Below are 21,741 nucleotides of genomic sequence, written 5' to 3'. Positions count from 1 at the left end.
TGAAAAAGAATAGATACGTACATGTATATGCATAACTGAATCACTTTGCTGTACACCTGAAACTGACACAACATTGTTTATCAACTATACTCCAGTATAAAAGAAAAGAAAATGCTTCAATATTTTGGCACGGACATCTTCTCTTCTGTAGCATTTCACAAATCAAATTGAGGGAAAGTGGCCCTATTAATGTTTTGTCTGTGTGTTCACTATCCAGATACTCCTAGATCCACAATTTGCCTAAGTCTAATTGTATCTGCTGGCAAACATGGGTAAACAAGAGGAAGTTGTACGTGGGCTATTACAACTGTGCGTCTCTTTGCAGCCACTCGACTGTGGGAACGTTGTACGGATGTGGAGTCAACTATCCTTTAACCCAGAGCTTTCCTGCTTTGTCAGAAAGATGAATGGTAAAGCCTGGCTTCCAAATCTTATTCTTATCTTCTTGCTGACATCACCAGTTCTACTTTTGTGACTGCTTATTGATACTGCCAGTAGGTCCCTTTACTCTTCCTTCAACAAACATTTATTAAGCACATACTATATTATGTGCCAGACTATTCCAGGCTCTGTGGATCCCTCCCCTCAGTGTCTGCTTAGAGGAAGAGACTAGTACAGGACAGAGGCTTAGAGATTATAGGATTGTGTCACCCAGGTGGGACAGAGGTATGCAGAAGTGGCTGTCAGAGCACACAGCAGGACTGTGTAACCCCAATATGGGAGTGAGGGGAGGCTTCCTGGAGGAGATATCTCCAAGCTAAGTCTTAAGGGTTAATAGGAATTAATCTGATGGAGAAGGGGTTAAGGAATTCCATGCAAAAGAAGCAACTTGAACAAAGACTAAAAATGAGAGAGAGCTTAGAGTATTTGAGGAACTGCCAGTAGTTCAGTGTGGCTGGAGCTCAAATTCAAGATGGAAAGTGGAAAGAGATGATGCAGGAAAGACATAAATGTATCAGATTGTAAAGGACCTTGCTTGCCATGTAATGGGAGTTTGGACATGAGGTGGACGTGGAGGAGTAGTGGATGACTCAGGTTTCTTGCTTGGATCACTGATGGATGGTGGGGACATGGAGAACAATGTCAGAGGAGTAGCTCTGGAGGGATAATAATGGTGTATTTATGTTTTGACATATTGAGTGTAGACATGTCCTAGAGGCAATTGCATTGATGAGTCTGGAGATCAGAAGAGAAGTATTTCAAGATAATGAATTTGGGATTTGTCAGTATATAGACTGAATCCCTGGGTAGGAATAAGCCCACTTTGGGACACTGTACAGAATGAGAAGAGAGGAAGTTGAGGATGAAACCCAAAGGGATGAGTCAGTGGAGGAGGAGGATTCTGCAAAAGAGAATGAGAAGGAGCAGTCAGAGTGTTAGGAAGGAAACCAAGAAAATCTTGTGTCATAGGCCAAGAGAAGAGAAGTTTTAAGAAGAAAGGATTAAACCAACAATTTGAAATACATCAGAAAGGACAAGTAAATTAAGGCATGAGTTAATCAACAAGGAGATCATTACTATTACCAAAAATATTGCTCAGTAGCTGAGATAATGACTGCTACTATGTTTGAGCATCTGCTTGGTGTGTCAGGCACTGTACTAGGAACATGTCGCCATCTTTAAATTGCACATCAGCAATTTACACATGGGGTCACTGGGCTTGGACAGATTAAAGTGCCTTGTCTAAAGTGATGTTTCTATCCAGTGCTTGTCAGATCTAAATGACATCAAAGCCTCTTGAACACTCTGCCCTAAGAGAATGGAAGTCATGAAAGATACTGACACAGCAGAATTTGCCAAGTTGTGTCTTACTTTTAATCTCTATCCTCTATTACCAACTGACAAGGTAAATTATTTTGACTGTAATCATAAATTCTCTAACTCTTGCATATTAACATATCAAAATGAATGGATAAATGTATTTAATGGGATTTACATTATCCATACCACCAGGGGACACATTCTGAACATTTAATGACTGGTCAGGCATGGGTACTGACCAATCCGAAAGAATGCCTCACCACTGGATCTGGTCCTAGAGGTCCCCTGCTGTGCCACGTGGTTCCCTTTAGTTGCTGAGCAGTGGGGACTTATGGGAAATGGGGAAGGGGCAACAGTTATTATTCATCAGTGTGGAAGTATTTCAATGTTTTAAAAACCAGTATGGCGGGACTTCTCTGATGGTGCAGTGGTTAAGAATCCGCCTGCCAATGCAGGGGACATAGGTTCAAGCCCTAGTCTGGGAAGATCCCACATGCCGCAGAGAAACTAAGCCCATGTGCTACAACTACTGAGTCCGCGTGCCACACTACTGAAGCCCGTGCGCCTAGAGCCTGTGCTCTGCAGCAAGAGAAGCCACCGCAATGAGAAGCCTGTGCACCGCAATGAAGAGTAGCCCTAGCTCAACGCAACTAGTGAAAGCCCGCCTGCAGGAACAAAGACTCAACACAGCCCAAAAAAAACAAAAACAAAAAAAAACAAACCAGTATGGCCATTTTGTGCATATTAACTTAATGTTAACCTGGATATCCCTTTTTGTGTGTGTGTGTGTGTGTGTGTGTGTTTTGTTTCTGGTTCCTTTTTTTAATTGAAGTATAGTTGATTTACAATGTTTCAGGTATACAGCAAAGTGATTCAGTTATACACATATATATTCTTTTTCAGATTCTTTTCCATTATAGGTTATTATAAGATATTGACTATAGTTCCCTCTGCTATACAGTAGGTCCTTATTGTTTATCTATTTTATATATACTGGTGAGTATCTATTAATACCAAACTCCTAATTTATCCCTCCCCTCTCCCTTCCTGGATATCACTTACATACGGTGCTTACTTATAATACAAACTTGGGGAAAAGGTATGTTATGCTTTAATTCTATAACTTACCCTAAATGGGAGGAATGTTTAAAAAAAAAGCGGGATTAATTTCAAGTAGTGTTTACCTGGTAAAGTGACAGTGATCCTCAATGGGTGAGAGATGGCAGAAGCCCTCACGGGGCCGTTTGTGTGTAGGGAAATTCTGTCATAAACTTCTACATTACACTGATAAACTCCTGCTTCTTCCTCGGTGGCATCATGGATTAGGAGTTGAGAACGAAATAAAGACTGTGAAACCTTCGTCTTCTTTTGGAACTGGGGTAGGAAGTTCCCCCATTCAATAGTGCCATTATGGGTGATTCGAAGAAGCAGATCAAAGGCTCGAGATCTAGCTGCCTGGAACTGCCATGTCACGGTGAGTGGAACCTTGAGGTCTGAGTAGCCAACCCTCACTATGCAGGACAGGTCAAAGGTGTTGGTTAATTTCACTTGCGGTTGACGGCTCATCAGACTAACTTGTAAACTTGACTCTGTGGGCAGAAATGTGAAACACAATTTCTAATACATTCAGCAAATCGAGGTACAATTTGTCCTAGTCATTGCCTCCTCACATTGAACTATGCGTTCATACACTGGGAGTATCAAATACGTGGGGGTAGAAGCTGATTCACAGTACAGTCTGTCCTGAAGTCTGACCTCAATTTTCTAAAGTTGACCCTCTTCTAAAGAGTGTTCTCAGCAGAGACAACAAACAGGCAGTGTTTCTCCAGTCTGCTGCTTAGACAGCTGCTGCTGAGTGGGTGGGGTGCTCCCCGGCCCCACTGGCTGGCCTCCTTCCCTCATCCCCACTCCTGGGTGCACCATCACTCTTTTGCACCTGCTCCAGGAGACTCTGCCATCCCAGGGCTGCAGCTGTCAGAAGCCTGAATGCACGAGGCTCCGCTCCACTTGGCATATCTCTTTTCTAAGTCTATTCCAATTCATACGATTTTGTTTTTAGCCTTGAATAACAGCTTACAAGTTGCACCCTAAAGATGATCTTTATAAAGACGAGTAAAGGGCTTCCCTGGTGGTTCAGTGGTTGAGAGTCCGCCTGCCAATGCAGGGGACACGGGTTCGGGCCCTGGTCTGGGAGGATCCCACGTGCCGTGGAGCGGCTGGGCCCATGAGCCATAACTACTGAGCCTGCGCATCTGGAGCCCGTGCTCCGCAACAAGAGAGGCCGCGATAGTGAGAGGCCCGTGCACCGTGATGAAGAGTGGCCTCTGCTCGCCACAACTAGAGAAAGCCCTCGCGCAGAAACAAAGACCCAACACAGCCAAAAATAAATAAATAAATAAATAAAAAAGAAGACGAGTAAACTTCAGAGATCAGTTGACAGACATGGTAGCCAGAGGCTCTGCTCTGTGTCCTGGGGTACACGTACCATAACTAGGGGATTCAGGGTGACAGACAATCGAATTCCACAGCATTGCACTGCAGAAGGAAGATACTGATGATACGTAAGTTCAGAAAAGGATTTCCCTGACACTTACTCAGAGGTTTTACAGTGACTGACATCTTCTGAGTCCAGCTCCGATCTCTGGCCTGTTTCCGGGTCCTCTCAGACACTCTGCACTCATACGTGCCGCTGTCTGTGATGGTGGTGGAGGTGATTTCCAGCTGGAAGGTGGCCCAGTCCGTTTTCTCCAGCCTTGTGTTGCTGTGGTTATCGAGTTCCCCGTAGGAGGCACCCAGCTGCATGGTGCCATCCTGCCCCATTCCAGCCACAAACTCTGGCTGTGTCTGGTCTTGTGGGATGTGCCACCAGGTCACAGACAGGAGACTTTCATCTCCACCTACCTTGCAGAGAAGGGTTAATGCCTCTCCTTCCCACACTGCTTGCTGCCTGTTCTTGGTAGACACGACCACATGTCTTGCTGTGGATTACAGATTTTAAAAGAAAAAATTATTTCAAGTAAATGAAAATTTTTCTAAAAAACAGTGAAATCTCATTAATTAGGACTTGACTACTTTGTGACAAATCCGATCAGGTTGTTCACTCCTGCACCACCCCCGGAAAAAAAGATTTCATCAACACTTAAATAGTGGAAACAGCAGAAAGATTACCAGGAGAACTTATTTACACTTAATTTATAATTTGCCCTAATTTTTAGTGATTTGTTCCTTAGGAACATCTAGTTGGGAAAACATCTGGTAATATTTTGTTAAATTAATTACGGTTGGTGTATGAGGCTGAAAGTAATGAAGCTGTGTTTATTTAAATGTTTAGTTTTTTTAGAATTCAGACTTTCACAGTTCAAAATGACCTTCCTCTCCTTACTTACCTTCCCCCAATTAGTATGTATTCTGAACAGTGAAGGAGTATTGTTAATTATATTTCTGTTCAAAACACTGTGATTAAAAAATAATTACTTGGGGGAAAATGTATATATATATAAATATATATATACAATAAGTATATATATACATTTCCCCCCAAGTATTTTTTAAATATATATATAATTACCTATATATATATATACATACATATACATTTCTCTTTTTCAAATCATATATTCATTCATACATATTGTTGAAGGGAGAGCCTTCCTATATCTGAACTATAGTGTAAAACAATAAATGTAAATCTGGCTTCCAGATGGGAAATTCAAGATGTGTAGAAATGCAGATATTCCTTCAACAGATACTTCCTGTGCAAGGCCTTGTCCTGGGTGCTTTGTGGGCAATGTAAAGATCCCTCAAGCTCATGCATCCTAGGCAGCCCGGCCTCAAGCTTCAGGTCAAGGTCACTGGAGTCAGAATTATCCTGGACAACATAGTGGACCACTCTGAGCCTCAATTTCCTTTCCTGTAAATATGGGGGTAATAATAACACCTCCCTTATGCATTGTGAGAGGACTAAATTAATGGCACATGCAAAGGGCTTATTCCAGCTGGCAAGGAGAAGTACCCAGCAAAGGTGAGCTATTAGCGTTAGGGCGTAATGATAGGCACTTTGTGAAAGCAGAGGAGTTCAAAGCCAGAAAAGGAAAACAAAATAGATTTTTTTTCAAATTTATTTTTTCTGGCCTTGTGGGATCTTAGTTCCCCGACCAGGGATCAAACCCAGGCCCTCAGCAGTGAGAGCATGGAGTCCTAACCACTGGACCACCAGGGAATTCCCAGGAAAACAAAATAGAACTGGCATTAGGAATTTAAATAGGATCTAAATGAATCTGCAAATTGATCTTCCCTGCTGAGGAAGGAGTTCAGTCTTTAACCACTTTATGTATAAATGTATATGTTACAAAGGCAGAATGAAGGCTAATGTCCACAAATAGGTTAATATGTCTATATCTATTTATCTATCTATTACATATATATAACTTGCTTCCAAATTTTGTGTATTAGAGGCATAATTATACTTAATTTTTTTTTCAAGTTAAAAATAGACTCATAACTAAAGTTTAGAAATTAGAGGGGAAATTATTACTCATAATCTCACTACTCAAATATAACCATTATGATTAGTTTCAACCAGCTTCAGTTTTGTTTTGTTTTGTTTTTTTAACTGTGGTTTCCTTAGTGTACTGTGGTCGTTACTGCCTCTCGGTAAGAAGTAACACACTTACCACGCATGTGTAAGGTATACATGCATAGCAGTAGGGAGTACCCTCTTCTGTTTAAAACATTCATGGAGTGATAAAACGCTGCTCATACTTGAAGTAATGGTTTGAGTTTCAAAACCAAATGCTCAACAGGATCTTTAATAAATCTGTTAATAACCTTTTTTTATTCTACGTAAAAAGAAACAGGCTGGACTCCAGCCTGCACAAAGGATTATTTTTAGCTTGGGAAGACTACCTACTTGATAGGCTTGTGATCTGTGTGCCACGAAGCACACCTTTAGGTCTCTTTAGCACAAATTCCTATGTCCTGAGTTTATGAAAGATTTACAGATCTGCTCCAGCAGAGACAGATACACGAAGTTGAGATTTAGCTCTGTGTAAATATGTAAACACGCCTACATAGTTTTTTCTGAATCCTAGCAAGTCAGAACAAATGTTTAGTGTAAAAACTACCACCAACACACTTCCTGGCTCGCCACTCTAGGCCAAAGCTGTGCGTCTTCACTCCCAGCAAATGGGGTGACGGAGAAGAGGATGGAAGGGGAATGCTTCTATCTTTGGAGAGGCCTCCAGTGAGCAAGTACAACAAGGATATCTTCATTTTTAGTTTGTTTTTGTTTTTGATTTTGGTTTTTGCAAAACCAAAAATTTGGGGCAATTCATTTTTCTAGACTTTGAATTTAATATCCAGCCCAGAGGATCCTAATATTACTTGCAGATTTATCAGTTTTCTCTCCACACAAAAAGCACTGATAATTCAAACACGTTTAAGGTCACCCAGCCTTCAGAAACTGAGTGGCCTTCCAGATACTCAGACCCATTTGGATAGGCATCTCACGACATCATAGCAACATGCAGGCAATAGAGTCTGCCCACTATCATTTACTTCTTCTTTTCTTACTCTGAGTCATTCTTTGGTGCAGAATTAAGACTTAGTATCAGTTTAAGATAATAGAGAATTGATGAAAGACACCTGAAAGATGTCGCAGGAGTAGGAGGCGTAATGTGGGTGTTTATTTCCCAGGAAGGGGGCAAGTGTAAGCTCTTTCCTCTTAATCTACTCAAAACACACACACACACACACGCAACAAGGAGACAGAGGGCTTCATTAATACAGATGTTCTCTGCTGAAAGAATACCCAATGGACAAAAATTAGAAATAACAGCAAATAGAATCAAAGAATCTAAGACGGCAAGAAGGTACTTCAGGACAGTCAAATTAGATGGCATTATCTTACAGTTGAAGAAGCTGAGATTTAGAGGTGAAGTACATAGTGTGTTCAGGATCATGGCCCATTTAATGGCTCAGGAATAGGACTCAGGTCTTCAGCTGGTTTGGGTGCTTTCCTTTGAAGTACTCCACTCCACCTCAAAGTGATCTGATTGACACCTGACTTCAGGAGACCTACCCCGTGTCCATGAAGGCATCCTGTACTCACAAAGGAGGGCATCTAAAAGCAGCCCAATCGTGTCTGGCCCCGACTTCACCTACCTGCTGGCTTCCTCAGGTGCACATAGCTGTCTGGTGACTTTTTTTTCTGGAGCACCTGCCAGGAGCCCATCTGAGCTCTTGTCACCTCTGCCACGGCACATCTGTAGGCACCTTCATCCTCTGGGCCCACAGAGAAGATCTTGAGAGAGAAAGCCTTGGGGCTTAACTTTGAAACCTGGAGCTGTCCTTGACTTGCTCTTTCTTGATAGTCTTTCTTCAGACCCAGAACTCCACCAGCATCAATGTGGGCCATTTCAATATCATTGAAGAACCAAGTGCCCTGAAGCTGTGGGTCCTGGCCACCGCCCACGACCAGGCAAACCAGTTCTAAGGGTTTTCCTTCAGGAACCGTACTCTCAGCTGTGATGTTGACTTGAAAATCTCTCACTAGGAAACAAAAGCAAGGCAGATATATAGAGAGGCCACTGCATCTATCCTTTCAATACCAGAGAGAGATGCTACCTCCTGTTAGGATAGTACAGGGATTGAATTTCATGTGTGAGATCAGTTCTGAGGAGAAGGTAAGCCAAAGAAATGTCTAGAATTAAAATATGCCCCTTGGGCTTCCCTGGTGGCGCAGTGGTTGGGAGTCTGCCTGCCAATGCGGGGGACACGGGTTCGGGCCCTGGTCTGGGAAGATCCCACATGCTGTGGAGCAGCTGGGCCCGTGAGCCACAATTGCTGAGCCTGCGCGTCTGGGGCCTGTGCTCCGCAACAAGAGAGGCCGCGATAGTGAGAGGCCCGCGCACCATGATGAAGAGTGGTCCCCGCTTGCCACAACGAGAGAAAGCCCTCGCACAGAAGCGGGGACCCAACACAGCCATAAATAAATAAAAAATAATTAAAAAAAAAAAAAATAAAAAAATAAAATAAAATATGCCCTTGACTACTCTTTAAATCACCTAGAAAGAACAACATACTTGATTTTCTGAATGCAATCCTATTAAGCAAGACGCATGCATAGATGTGTAAAGTACACAGTAATGTATCTTTTTAAATAAAATATTTTATACTATGTTGAATCGATGTAAATTGTGATTTCTTGCTCTCAGTTTTGGCTGAGCACATCCAGTGGAATTTTCCGAAGTTAAAAGTGTATGTGATATATGGCAAGTCCACAGCTAACATCACACTTAACAGTGAAAGGCTGAAAGCTTTTCCTCTAAGATCAAGAATAAGACAAGGATGACCACTCTCACCACTTCTATTCAACATAGTATTGGAAGTCCTAGCCAGAGCAGTTAGACAGAAAAAGAAATTAAAGGCATCCAAATTGGAAAAAAGGAAGTAAAACTGTCACTGTTGGCAGATGACATGATCTTACATATAGAAACCCGAAAAAACTCCACCAAAAGATGTTAAAACTAATAAAGAATTTCAGTAAAATTGCAGGATACAAAATCAACATACAAAAAAAAAATCAGTTGCATCTCTATACACTAACAATGAACTATCAGAAAAAGAAATTAAGAAAACAATCCCATTTACAATAGCATCAAAAGGAAGAAAATACTCAGGGATAAATTTAACCAAGGAGGTGAAAGACATGTACAATGAAAACTATAGAACACTGATGAAAGTAACTGAAGAGGAAACAAATAAATGGAAAGATATCCCATGTTCATGGGTCAGAAGAATTAATATTGTTAAAATATCCATACCACCCAAAGCAATCTACAGATTCATTGTAATCCCTATCAAAATTCTAATGGCATTTAAAAATAGACAAAAACAATTCTAAAATTCATATGGAACCACAAAAGACCCTGAATAGCCAAAGAATTTTGAGCAAGAGCTGTAGGTATCACATTGCCTGATTTCAAAATACATTACAAAGCTACAGTAATCAAAACAGTATGGTACTGGCATAAAGACATACAGACCAATGAAACAGAAAAGAGAATCCAAAAATAAATCCATGAATCTATGTCAATTAATCTCCAATAAGGCTGCCAAGTATACACAACAGGGAAAAGATAGTCTCTTCAAATAAATGGTGTTGAATAAACTGGATATCCACATGCAGAAGAATGAAGTTGGACTCCTATCTCGTGCCATATTAAAAAAATAAACTCAAAATGGATCAAAGATTTAAACATAAGACCTGAAACTGAAAAACTACTAGAAGAAAACAGAAGGGGGAATTCCCTGGCAGTCCAGTGGTTAAGACTCTGCACTTCCACTGCAGGGGGCACGGGTTCAGTCTCTGGTCAGGGAACTAAGATCCCACATGCCACATGGCACAGCCAAAAAAGAAAAAAGAAAAAGAAAAGAAAATAGAAGGAAAACATTCTTGACATTATCTTGGGCAATGATTTTCTGGATATGACCCCACAAGCACAGGCAACAAAAGTAAAAATAGATGGTGGGATTGCATCAAACTAAAAAGATCCTGCACACACAAAAGAAACAATCAACAGAGTGAAGAGACAATCTACAAAATGGGAGAAAATATTTGCAAACCATGTATTTGAAAAAGGGTTACTAGCCAAAATGGATATCACCTCACATCTGTTAGAATGGCAATTATCAAAAAGACAAAAGATAGCAAGTGTTGGTGAGGATGGAGAAGAAAAAGGAACCCTTGTACACTGTTAGTGTACAAGGAATGTCAATTGGTATGGGCATGATAGAAAACAGTATGGAGGTTCCTCAAAGACTAAAAGTAGAACTACCATATAACCCAGCAATCCCACTTCCAGGTACATATCCAAAGGAAATGAAATCAGTATCTCAAAGAGATATCTGCACCCCTATGTTCATTATTCATAATAGCCAAGATATGAAAACAACCTAAGTGTACATCAAAGGAAAAATGTATGAAGAAAATGTGGTATATATACACAATGGAATAGTATTCAGCCATGAAAAAAAGGAAAAGCTTGCCATTTTCAAAAACATGGATCGACCTGGAGGACATTTTGCTATGTGAAATAAGCCAGACACAGAAAGACAAATATTGTGGAAACTAAAAATTGACAAAATGAATACATAGAAGTGGAGAGTAGAATGGTGGTTACCAGGGGTTGGGGGAGAGGGGACAATGGGGAGATAATGGTCAAAGGGTACAAAGTTTCAGTTATGCGGGATGAATAAGTTCTGGAGATCTAATGTACAGCATGGTGACTACAGTTAGTAATACTGTGTGGTATTACTTGAAATTTGCTAAGAAAGATCTCAAGAATTCTCACCACATACACAACACAACCATGTGAGGTGATGGGTACGTTAGTGAACTTGATTGTAGTCATTTCACAGCGCATACAGATATCAAGACATCATATTGTACACCTTAAACATATACAATTTTTACTGATCTAAATAAATAAAATTTTAAAATAGCTTTACATTTTTAAAAACTGTTTTCAAAGAGAGGGGAAAGAAGCACATGTGATGTGTCTCCAAAGGACTCCCTGAGTATAATTTGGACACGTAACACCATCAGGACAATTTTTAATAGAACAGAATAACACTCTTCCTAAAAAAAAAGAAAGAAAACTTCAATGATCCACTATTGGATCATTGCTTTTAGCAGGGATATATATGGTTATAGACCTCCTCCTACGGGACCAAAGCCCATGTGGAGAGACCAGGAATCAAAATGGAGGCTTCCTGCTTGCTTTGGCGAAGGTGTCAATGGATCATGAAGAGTGACACCGTTCCAAGGAAAAGGGGTAAGGCGGAAGGAGCAGTGACTAAGACAAGGCTTCACGTTGGAAATAGGCTACTCTGAGGCGCAGGTGTCTGTGGGGAGAGGGCCTTGGAGAGATACACCTGTCTTCAAACGCCAGCTCCAGCAGAGCGAGCTAAGGCAGAGCATTTAGCTGAAGCTCAGGGTCATGTTTCAAAAATGGGGACTTGACTAGTTGCCTCAGAGGGTGGTTGTTAGGACTAAATTCGATAATGTATTATAGATAAAGTGCTTACACAGAGCCTGGCAAGAATGGCAACAAAACTATTTCCATGCATGGCTGTGGAATCTACCTAACATTCAACAGATTTTATCCCATATAAAACCTTCCATGGACAGAGCCCTAAATCTGTCCTTCTTACTTATGCTTCCCAGATGACAAAAACAAAATTTACTCAAACTTTCTAATAATATTTTTGATCCAACAAAAGATTAGAAAAAAACAAAAAGAGAAAACTCCCTGGCGGTCCAGTGGTTAGGACTCTGCGCTTTCACTGCCGAGGGCACGGATTCGATCCCTGGTCGGGGAACTAAGATCCCGCAAGCCATGTGGCGCAGCCAAAAAAAAAAGAAAGAAAAAAGATATCCCCCAAATACCCACTACTAGCTGTTAATGAATTTCCCGAGAAGATAATTACCTGCTGGCTGGACCCTCAGAGTTGTTTGATCTGTCTGCTTTTTCGTGATGGAAGTCCAGGTTTCATCCGGATCCTGAATCCATTCAGTTGCCTCACAGAACAGCTGGCCCTGATCTGAGGGCCGGAGCCTCCCTATGGACAGCCTGAAGGTAGTGACCCCAAGCTTGTCGAGCCGCACGTCACCAGCTGCAAACCTCTCTGTATACAAGGGCCCAGGGAGCAACATAAAATCTTTGGAGAGGGAAATAATCTTGCTGGCTTGGCTTCTTTCTCCATCTTGCATCAGGTACCAGGTGACAGAGAGGTGAGTATGTTGAGCTGTGGCTTTGGATGACTCACAGGTAAGTTCCAATGGCTCACCTTCCTCCTTACTGAGAGTCTGGGAAGTCATGGCAGCAGAGAGGGTATCTGGAATGACTGGATGCAAAGGAATGATTGTAATTGACTGAATACCTGTCAGACTAGCCTCCTTAGATGAAGATGGTGCCCTGACCCAACATCTGTAAAGTACATACTTTGAGTTGGTTTTCCACCAGCCATATGCTTTCCCTATTGCCAACAGGAACATTGGTATCTATATACATACAGACTATGGAACTCGGCAAAGCTATTGGTTCACTGTTGTATTGACCCTGATTTTACATTTTTAGCACAGGCTGTAACCAGTTTAGCTATTCAGACACAGAGGTTTTAAATGGGAAAAGCACTGGGAGCTAGAAGACTATATTCTGATCCTATATTTGTCCCTATTTGACTCCATGAATTGGAGGAAGTTACTTCACTTCCTTGGGCCTTCACCTGCTCCTTTATAAAATAAAGTTCTGAAATAATCTGTTATAGTTTATCATTCAGAGCCAAAATGCAACCCTTACCAAAGTTTTGAAAACCATCTTACTACCCTACCATTCTTTCCTTCCTCAAAGGTAATCACACAGCCTAAGTTTATGTGAAAGCAACACTTAGATTCAAAAAATGAATGTTTATTGAGCATCTACTCAGAGCTAACCACTGTGCTAGAGAGTGAGGTAAATGTTCTCTTCTCATGGAGCTCAAGGTGAGGTCAGAGAGGGTCATGTAAGTAGCCAATTACCACATAAACTGGGTGAGTACTAACAACAGTAGTGTGAACAGAGCATCAAGAAAGAACAAAGACGGGAATACTGCCTGAGACAGAATGGGTTTCACAGAAGAGGTAATACCTAAACTGGGTTCAGAAGTATATGTCGGAGTTTGCTAGGCTGAAAAGGGAGTAATAAGATATTCTTGGCAAAGGGACAAAAGGGTAATTTCAAATAATATGACCCTTGCCCCATAGGTAACTATGTTAGAGAATGGAAGTTTGAGAATAATTACTTCCAAGTTAATGACTTACTTCCTATGGTATTATATTAATTATATATAAACATATATTAAATATATTAATACTGGCTCTTCTATCAAGTTAATATTCTGCCTCTGAGAAGAGACATACCATGAGAACTCTCAAAGCTTTGTCTAATGCTGTGCTATTATCAACCTATGAATAGTTGTGGGCAAGGCCTAGGAAGACCACGTACTATCTAACTCATCATGACAAAGTCAATTGGGAAAATGCATTAAGAGTTTTAGGGAATATGAGATACCTATTTGTGACAAAATCCAAAATATCCGGAGGGGTATGTGGGCTCTTTTGCCAAAACAAACAGCACAATATAAAGTCATGTCACATTGCAAGGCATCGTGTTGATGGAGAATCTGGCTTCTCAGGGGCTGGCTAGAAGAGGAGGGCACACAGCTTACCAATTAGATTCGTCTTTGCACTGTAACTCCCATAGTATTTTCCATCAGTGTTGGGTGTGTGACACTCGTACTCGCCAGAATCCTTCATCTGGAGCTTGGAGATGTGCAAAAAGACTGAGTTACCCTGGACCTTCTCCACGTAGATTTCCCTACTTTGCACCCGCCGTGCATACACTGCATAAGAGAAGGTGGCATCCTTGGTGCTGATGATCTGGATTTCTTGGGTCGGGGCTGTCGGCAGGTAAACAGACCACTGGAAATGCTGCTCAGAAGGTCCCCGGTGGCCAGTTACATTGCAGCCGATGCTGATGGGGTACCCTTCAGCTCTGAACAGCGGTCCTTTCTGAACTGTTACTTCTCTCTGGCCAGTGCTGAGCTTAGCTTGCAAGCAGGAGAAAGAAAGGGGAATAAAAATAGATTAGTGCTCCAGTTCCCAATGTGTCACATTATGTAGCTCCCTGTATTACAATTCTAGAAAATGAGATCGTAGGTTATGAGCTATAATCAACTCAAATGTTCAATACCTTCTTCAGGATGAGGAACAGTGGAATGGCTTGATGAGTTAATTGTCCTTTTATAAGTTTAACTTCCATAGTAATCTCTAGTCTCTTAAAAAAAAAATGTTTAGCTTCATCAATGTAACATGACCACTTTCATAAAACATATCTGCTTATCTAAGTGCACCTGAAGTAAATACGATGCATAATAATTCACCTTTTACATTATTTTACGGGAAAATTCCTCAATATACTTCCTCAAGCCTCCAATTCCTAGGTACCTGTCATCGAGCTTTTCTCACAGAAATGATTGCTGGAGAGGCAGAGTTTATGGCACTGCTCCTGGTGCCATGCTTTTTCCTGCCGGTTGGTTGGAAATATCTGTAGCTCCCGGCCAGGTGTGATGCAAGACTAGCTAAAATTAGCATCTGAAGAAACAGCAGCACTTCCTTTCTATACCGCCGAGGGTTTTCCATTTTGTAATTTTTTAAAGAGCCACTACAGCTTTATTGAAAAGCTTCATAAAAGATGACTGTCAAGCCCAACAGGATCTGGGATCAGATTTAGTTTAGTTGTTCTCTTACCCAAAGTTTTCAGTTGGGACCACTATGGAATGTTTCCTGTTGGGACAAATCTCAAGTATTAGGTTTAAAGGAGAAAATCTTATTCAATGGTAACATTTCCTTTGACATACACATTTTCAAAATCAAGCCTTTTTTAGAAATTAAAAGGTATGTATTTATTTATTATGTTAATATCATAGCCTAGTTTATTTTGTGTAACAGAAAGAACAAAGAACAGATGACAGAGATGCCACAGGGTGAGCTAGATCTTTCCACTCGGGGCCTAGGGCCCAGTGGAAAGACATCAGAAGAGTCCACCAGGGAGCAATTGCTGGTATTACAGAATTAACAGAATAGAGTTCATAAGTAGGCATGGAAGAAGCAGAGCATCTGCTGAATTTTGTGAATCCACAAGGACAAAGAGTAAAGGAGACCAGAGTGAAAAAAAAGTGAGAGAGGGGAAAATGACATAACAGAGATCATGAGTATAGGCTGAGTATAGGAACTTTAGAATGAAGACAATTCTGATAGGAGGGGACCTGCAAAAAAATAGGGAGAAAGAGTAAGAGTCACCTGATACAGTCAACTAAAAATTGCATATGGATACAATCAATGCAAAACTGGAAAACAAACATCCAATCAATCAACCAATCACACAAATTTCCAGTAATCATTTAAAATATACTAATTTATTCATAAATCCCAGTTAATGTGATATATGTATATTATGCTCCTTTTGTAATAAGCACTTAGGAATAGAAGTTAGACCATATGAGAAAAAAATTTTAATTTTTTTTCAAAACATACAACTTTTTATTGAAGTATAGTTGATTTACAATGTTGTGTTAGTTTCGGGTGTACAGCAAAGTGATTCAGTTACACATATATATATATCTCTCTTCTTTTTCAGATCCTTTTCTATTATAGGTTATTACAATATATTGAATATAGTTCCCCATGCCATACAGTAGTAAAATTTTAAAATATTATTTACCAAACAATTATACTACAATTTAAAACATTGTCAGCAATGCCAGCCAGTCTTAGACATACATCTTAGAGAAATGTGAGCACTGTACCAGGCTACACGTGAAAAAGTATCCACAGCAGCAGTGTTCATTACAGCCCCCAAACTAGAGACCATTCATATGTCCATCAACAGTAGAACAGGCAGACTGTGGTACATTCATAAAATGGAATCTTATACAGAAATGAAAGTGAGTGAATTGCAACTGGTTGCAGAAACGTGGATCACTGTGTTTAATGAAAGATGCTGAACACTTTAGAATCTTTTTTACTATACTCTCTACAAAATTTAAAGAAAGGCAAAAAAACCACACTGTATTGTTTAGTGATGCAAACGTAATGGGTAAAACTATTAAAAAAAAGCGCTAGGAAGTAGGTATCACAAAAGTCAGGAAAGTGATTGTGTGTGTGTGTGTGTGTCTGGATGGGACGCGTGGCAAGGTGGGTGGGTGCTTCTAGGGTCCTAGCAATGTTCTATTTCTTGACCTGCATAGTGGTTACATGGTTTTTACTTTTTATTTATTAGTTAAATTGCACATTTATGTCTTACTAACTTTTCTTATATGTTATATTTCAAGATAAAAATGTTTTTAAAAATATGATTTCTGAGGTACCACTAAGATGTTTATGTCAGGACGTGTTTCCACAATGTTATTTTTGGTGTCTAGGCAACACTTAACATTTTTTATGACTTTTCAGAGAGATGGTACCACATGTGAAACGTTTTATTTTGAAAACTAGCACTTCATTTTCTACTGCTTCGCCTACTAATTCAATAAATATTTGTTCAACCACTTATAGTGTTTCTGATGCTTCAAGGACTAAGATATGAAGATGAGTGTGGGATAGTCTCTGACTTCTTGATTTTACAGTTTAGTCAAGTAGGGTGGTAGTCATCTGTCCTGGAAAGAAATATGATAAAAGCGCTTTGAGGAATTTGAAGGAAGGAGAGATTACATTTTGGGGGAGGGAAATAGGTAAGGTATATGGAAGAGATAGTATTAAAAATGGACTTTGGAGAAGGTTATGACAATTCAAGTGGAGAGACAGGGCCTTTTAGGTGAAGGAGATTTCATGAAAAGACTGTATAAGTAGTAATCAAAAGAATTGTTCAGGAAATAGAGAGTAATCAGTTGCATTAGGGGGAGGGTTACATGAAGATTAATAGAAAGAGGTAAGAGTGGGTAGGAATTTTGAGTCCAAAGCATGAAGGGCTTGACTATCATGTTTAAAAGTTTGGACTTGATTGATTCGGCAATGGGGAACCCACTGAAAGTATTTGAAAGGTCTTAGTAAAATTAACCTGACGGTGTGTAGGATGATGGAGTTAGAAGTAGACATCAGGTAATGATAGTAGCCCAGGAGAGGAGTGATGAAGGCAATAGAAATGGAAAGAAAGTGGCTATAATTTAAGAGCCACTGTGGAGATAAGATCTATAGAGTTTTTCAGTATCTTAGATGCTTGGAGGTAGAAGGGGTAGATGGAGGGATGGAAGGCAGGAGGAAATCAAAGATGATACCAGGTTTTGTAAGGGTGACTGGGAGTAATGGCACTGTTAACAGGAATAAGGATATCAGGAAAAGGTACTGTTGTGTGTTCGAGGGTGAAGGAGAAGACAGGGCATTTAATTTTGGAAATACTAAATTAGAGTACCATGGAACAAACAGGAAGGAAATCCAGCAAACATTTAGAAATAATATTTAAATATATGTCTATATCTGTAGCTATAGCTATCTATCTATACTTTAAAATCTACTCAACCCTTTGAAAATATTTGTAATCCAGTCCTCTTAAGAACTCTGAGATATTCCCATATTTAGCATTGTCAAAGTTGTAAATGGTGCAGCCAGAACTGAACTTGGATTTACAAATGTCAAATTCCTGGCTGTGTCCATTGTTTCCTCACTGCTTCCTGTAAATGCTTGTTTGTGACTAGGGAGAGTTCTGGGCTGTAGATGCAGATTAGGTCAGCTACATGTAAGCACTGGGAAGTGTTAGAGAATGTAAGGAGAGGGCTGAAGAGAGATTATTAGAGGATCTCTCTATTTAGGGGATAGGATGAGGAACAAAACCTACAGAAGGAAGAATCAGGGAGGGAAGAATCAGGTGGGAGGGCAGCAAGGACACAGTAGCTTGAAAACCAAAGGAGCAAAACAGTCCAAGAAGAAAGAGCTTGTCCGCACTGCTGAATGCCGCTGAGAGGGTAAGGACTCTAAAGGCAGACGAAAGTCTTTTTAGTTTGATGATGAGGAGGTCAGTGGAAATCTTTGTAAAAGAGATTTCCATAGAGCAGCAGCAGAGTATTTCAAGGGTAAGAAGCAACTGCAAGAAGCATAAACTACAAGAAGCATCACGGAGAAGGGAAAGAGAAGAATAGGGTGGCAGTTAGAAAGAGTAGATGGATGGGGCAGAGCAGTGAGGGAGGATGGACACAGGTACCTCTGCATGTCTACGGGCAGAGGAGCTGTAGAGGGGAGACATGGATGAAGCCAGAGAGAGGATGATGAGTGTCATAAGGTGCTAGTAGAGGCACGAGGTCAAGAACATGATTGGGAGGGTACTCAGAAAAGCGAAAGAAACAGTGTGAAGGTTTAATAGGTATTGTGGAGGTAAAAAGGAATGACTGACAGAGGCCAATTCAAATGGCCATGCATGGGGAATCATACATACACTGAAGCATCTTATTATAAATCTGTTTTCTGTGGGATGTTGTACATATCTCTCCTCCTAAAGAGTGAAATACCTCAGAGGACTGACCCGTTGCTTTCTCTTTTAATAGACAGAGGGTTAGGCACCTCTGCACAGCAGGTCAGATTCTTGTTGACTGATGGACACAGAGCTTGGCATTGACATACTGCATTGGAGTCACATTTTTGTAACACGAAGAATTTCCTAATGGTGTTGACTTTTTCCAAACACATTACTGGGATTGCCAAATTTTCTATTTCAGTATTATTTGAATGGAAGCTATTTGACCTATATAAAATGTGGCCAACACCTGGCCACCTTTGATACGCAAAAACAGCAACTTCAAATGCTTCCACCTTATACAAAACCTAGCTGGAGAACATCAAACACAACAAGCGACTTCTCTTTCTTTACCCATATAAAATCCCTTTTTGCTTGGAGGCTGAGAATGCTTCCATCCATAATTCAGTGGATTTTTTTTTTTTTCGTGAATACAGCCCCAGTAAGACAAACAGTAGCCCCTCCCCAGGACCCTCCCATGTTAATGACTTTTATTTGTAGGGCAGCTATTCAGGGTGAGGGGTGACAGACCAAGCAGACAAAGCTAAGTCCAAGAGCTCATTTACCCATGACCTTAACCTCATCTGGCCCCATATTCTAACAGGATTCATCAGTCTTTATATATTTATTTAAAAAATTAATTAGGACAAGGTATACATTTGCTAAACAATGCAATTGGTCAGTTGATCATCCATCATTTAATTAATTTCCTTCATTATTCCCTCTGTATTTGTAATGACAAATAGCAGGCTTCCAAAATTTTTTTTCAAGTTACTTCCTGATATATATGTTTTTCACATAAAAACTGTGGCTCTACACAAAATTTGTGCTTAGGAAGAGTTTAAATTTAGAAGAAATAAATATATAACCCAGTTTAGGTAATGGTTTAAATGGGGAATTGAAAGGCTTGAAGCTTCCCCTTTTTGAACCTTGGTTATTACTTCCTTTTCCCAGGCCTTTCAGCTTACTCACTAGGGGAAAAAAAAAAAAAAAAAAAAAAAGACAAAGAGAGAATTTGCAGTTGTCTGACTTATTGCACAATGTAAGCCCAGTTTCCCCATACACAAGCCAAACACACGGTTCACAGACACAAAGCACAGACACTTGAGAATCACACTCAAGACACCTGAACAGGACACCAGCCAACAATCCCCAAAGGATTCCACCAGTGAACCTGGTCATTAACGTCTGCCAAGCCAGTCTAGTGGGCATTGATTACCCAGCAACTGGTCCCAGTAACTTCTCCTGCAGGCCACCTCTCACCCCAGCAGGCCCCATATCTGATCTTTACCTTACACTACCCAATGTCTTTTGAGACATGAACCCAATTCAACTCAAGCCAAGGTTTATTAAGCACCCCTTTGAGTTGAATGCTGCACCCTTTTTGTGTATTAGCCACAGCCTTGGTCACACTGATTCTAAGCTCTTCTAGTTCCCCTATTATCCAAGTCCTGTCACTAACTCCATCCAGTCTCTTTAAAGCAGAAGTTGTTAACTTGGGTCCACATGGGGGATGAAAAGGTTCATAAACTTGGGTGGGAAAAAACCCTACATCTTTATTTTCACTAATCTTAATGGAAATTTAGCATTTTCTTCAGTCATGAATGTAGACAACAAACCATAGATATTTTCACATCACACTACATCTATTGCAGATATCTTGAAATATTATTCATACTCATTACGACTTTGAAGTTTGGTGGTTAATAGACCACCTCCAGATCTTATTATGTAATACATAAATAATGTAGCAAATAAATGACTACATCAAAATTTACTTTAAAATATTTCAATAACCTTATTTCAATATGACTGATTTTCCCTATAATCTTATACATTTTAATTCACACATTTAAAAATTATTCTGAGATGGGGTCTATGGGCTTCACCAGATGCTAGAGAACCCATAGCACTAAAAAGTACCTGCTACCTGCTCTGTCTGCTCTGAAACTATTTCATTCCTTCCCCAGTTCATCTGTTCACCCATCCACCCCCAAACTTCCCCCTTCGTCATCCTGCTCAACCATGTATAAATGCCCCTGGGCCGGCTGAGGTCCTTCCAGGTGCCCCTCAGCAGAGCCAAGTGAATCTTCCTGCCCCTTTCTCAGGCTCTTAGTAGTCAATTCCCACTTCATCTCACAGATGAAGTCCAGAACCTTCTTTCAGGTTAGCCTAAAACTCCTAAGTGCTCTCATGACACTTCCATCCGGCCACATCCCCAAGGCACATTTATCATCTAGACAAGTTCTAACATCAGGCATCACCTCTCAGTCTGAGGAGTTAAGCCTCTTCCTATCTCCAGGGATGAGTTAGCCCAAGAACATAAGGTGAAGGCAGGGCCAGCAAAATCGGCAGCTCTGGCCACACACACAAATGTAAAAACCAGTGGGATCAGATTCATGGGACTCAACCTAACATTGCACCTCCTGGAACTCAAGGATGTCTAGGTAGCCAAGCACATCATCAAAAGTCAAAAATGACTGCCAGCACCAGAGACGTGTGGCATTGTTTTTCCTGTAGAGACCAAACTGTCCCATTTTATCATCCAACAGTCTCCGTTTGACTAGCTCTTTGACAACAGTAACCTACAGAATTATGACACTTACTCAGAAAGAGAAAAAAAGATGCCACTCGTGGGAAGCGTGCCATTTGGACCAGTATAGACCTTTCCTGGTGGTGTCACTGAAGTTGCTCAGACGCTGAGTGCCAAATGTTGCGCTCTCACTACAAAGATAAAGGGGAAGCAATAGTGTGGTTTCCAGCCCACTGAGAAACAGACACGGCTTGCAAAGAGCAATACAGTTTGCTTTATATGGCTCTTTGCTAATCATTCAAATTTACCTACTTAGGAAGTTATCTTCATGGGTAGGTAAAC

At 40.5% G+C, this 21,741-nt stretch overlaps 1 protein-coding gene across 1 annotated transcript in view; it reads right to left on the bottom strand.

The window, feature by feature from the left end:
- CD101 (CD101 molecule) overlaps positions 1-21,515 on the bottom strand; it is a 33,230-nt gene extending 11,715 nt beyond the window's left edge. Inside the window, exons 1-6 of the mRNA XM_068537568.1 lie at positions 21,473-21,515; positions 14,032-14,412; positions 12,253-12,669; positions 7,924-8,310; positions 4,356-4,739; positions 2,946-3,350 (exon numbers count right to left, since the gene is read on the bottom strand). Of these exons, the coding sequence (XP_068393669.1) occupies positions 2,946-3,350; positions 4,356-4,739; positions 7,924-8,310; positions 12,253-12,669; positions 14,032-14,412; positions 21,473-21,515 (2,017 nt within the window). The remainder of the gene's footprint in view (positions 1-2,945; positions 3,351-4,355; positions 4,740-7,923; positions 8,311-12,252; positions 12,670-14,031; positions 14,413-21,472) is intronic.
- Between the last annotated feature and the right edge of the window lie 226 nt (positions 21,516-21,741).

Source organism: Eschrichtius robustus, chromosome 3, assembly GCF_028021215.1.
Source record: "Eschrichtius robustus isolate mEscRob2 chromosome 3, mEscRob2.pri, whole genome shotgun sequence".
NCBI lineage: Eukaryota > Metazoa > Chordata > Mammalia > Artiodactyla > Eschrichtiidae > Eschrichtius > Eschrichtius robustus.
Note: the sequence above shows the minus strand (reverse complement) of the source record. Positions and strands in the feature narration are given on the sequence as shown.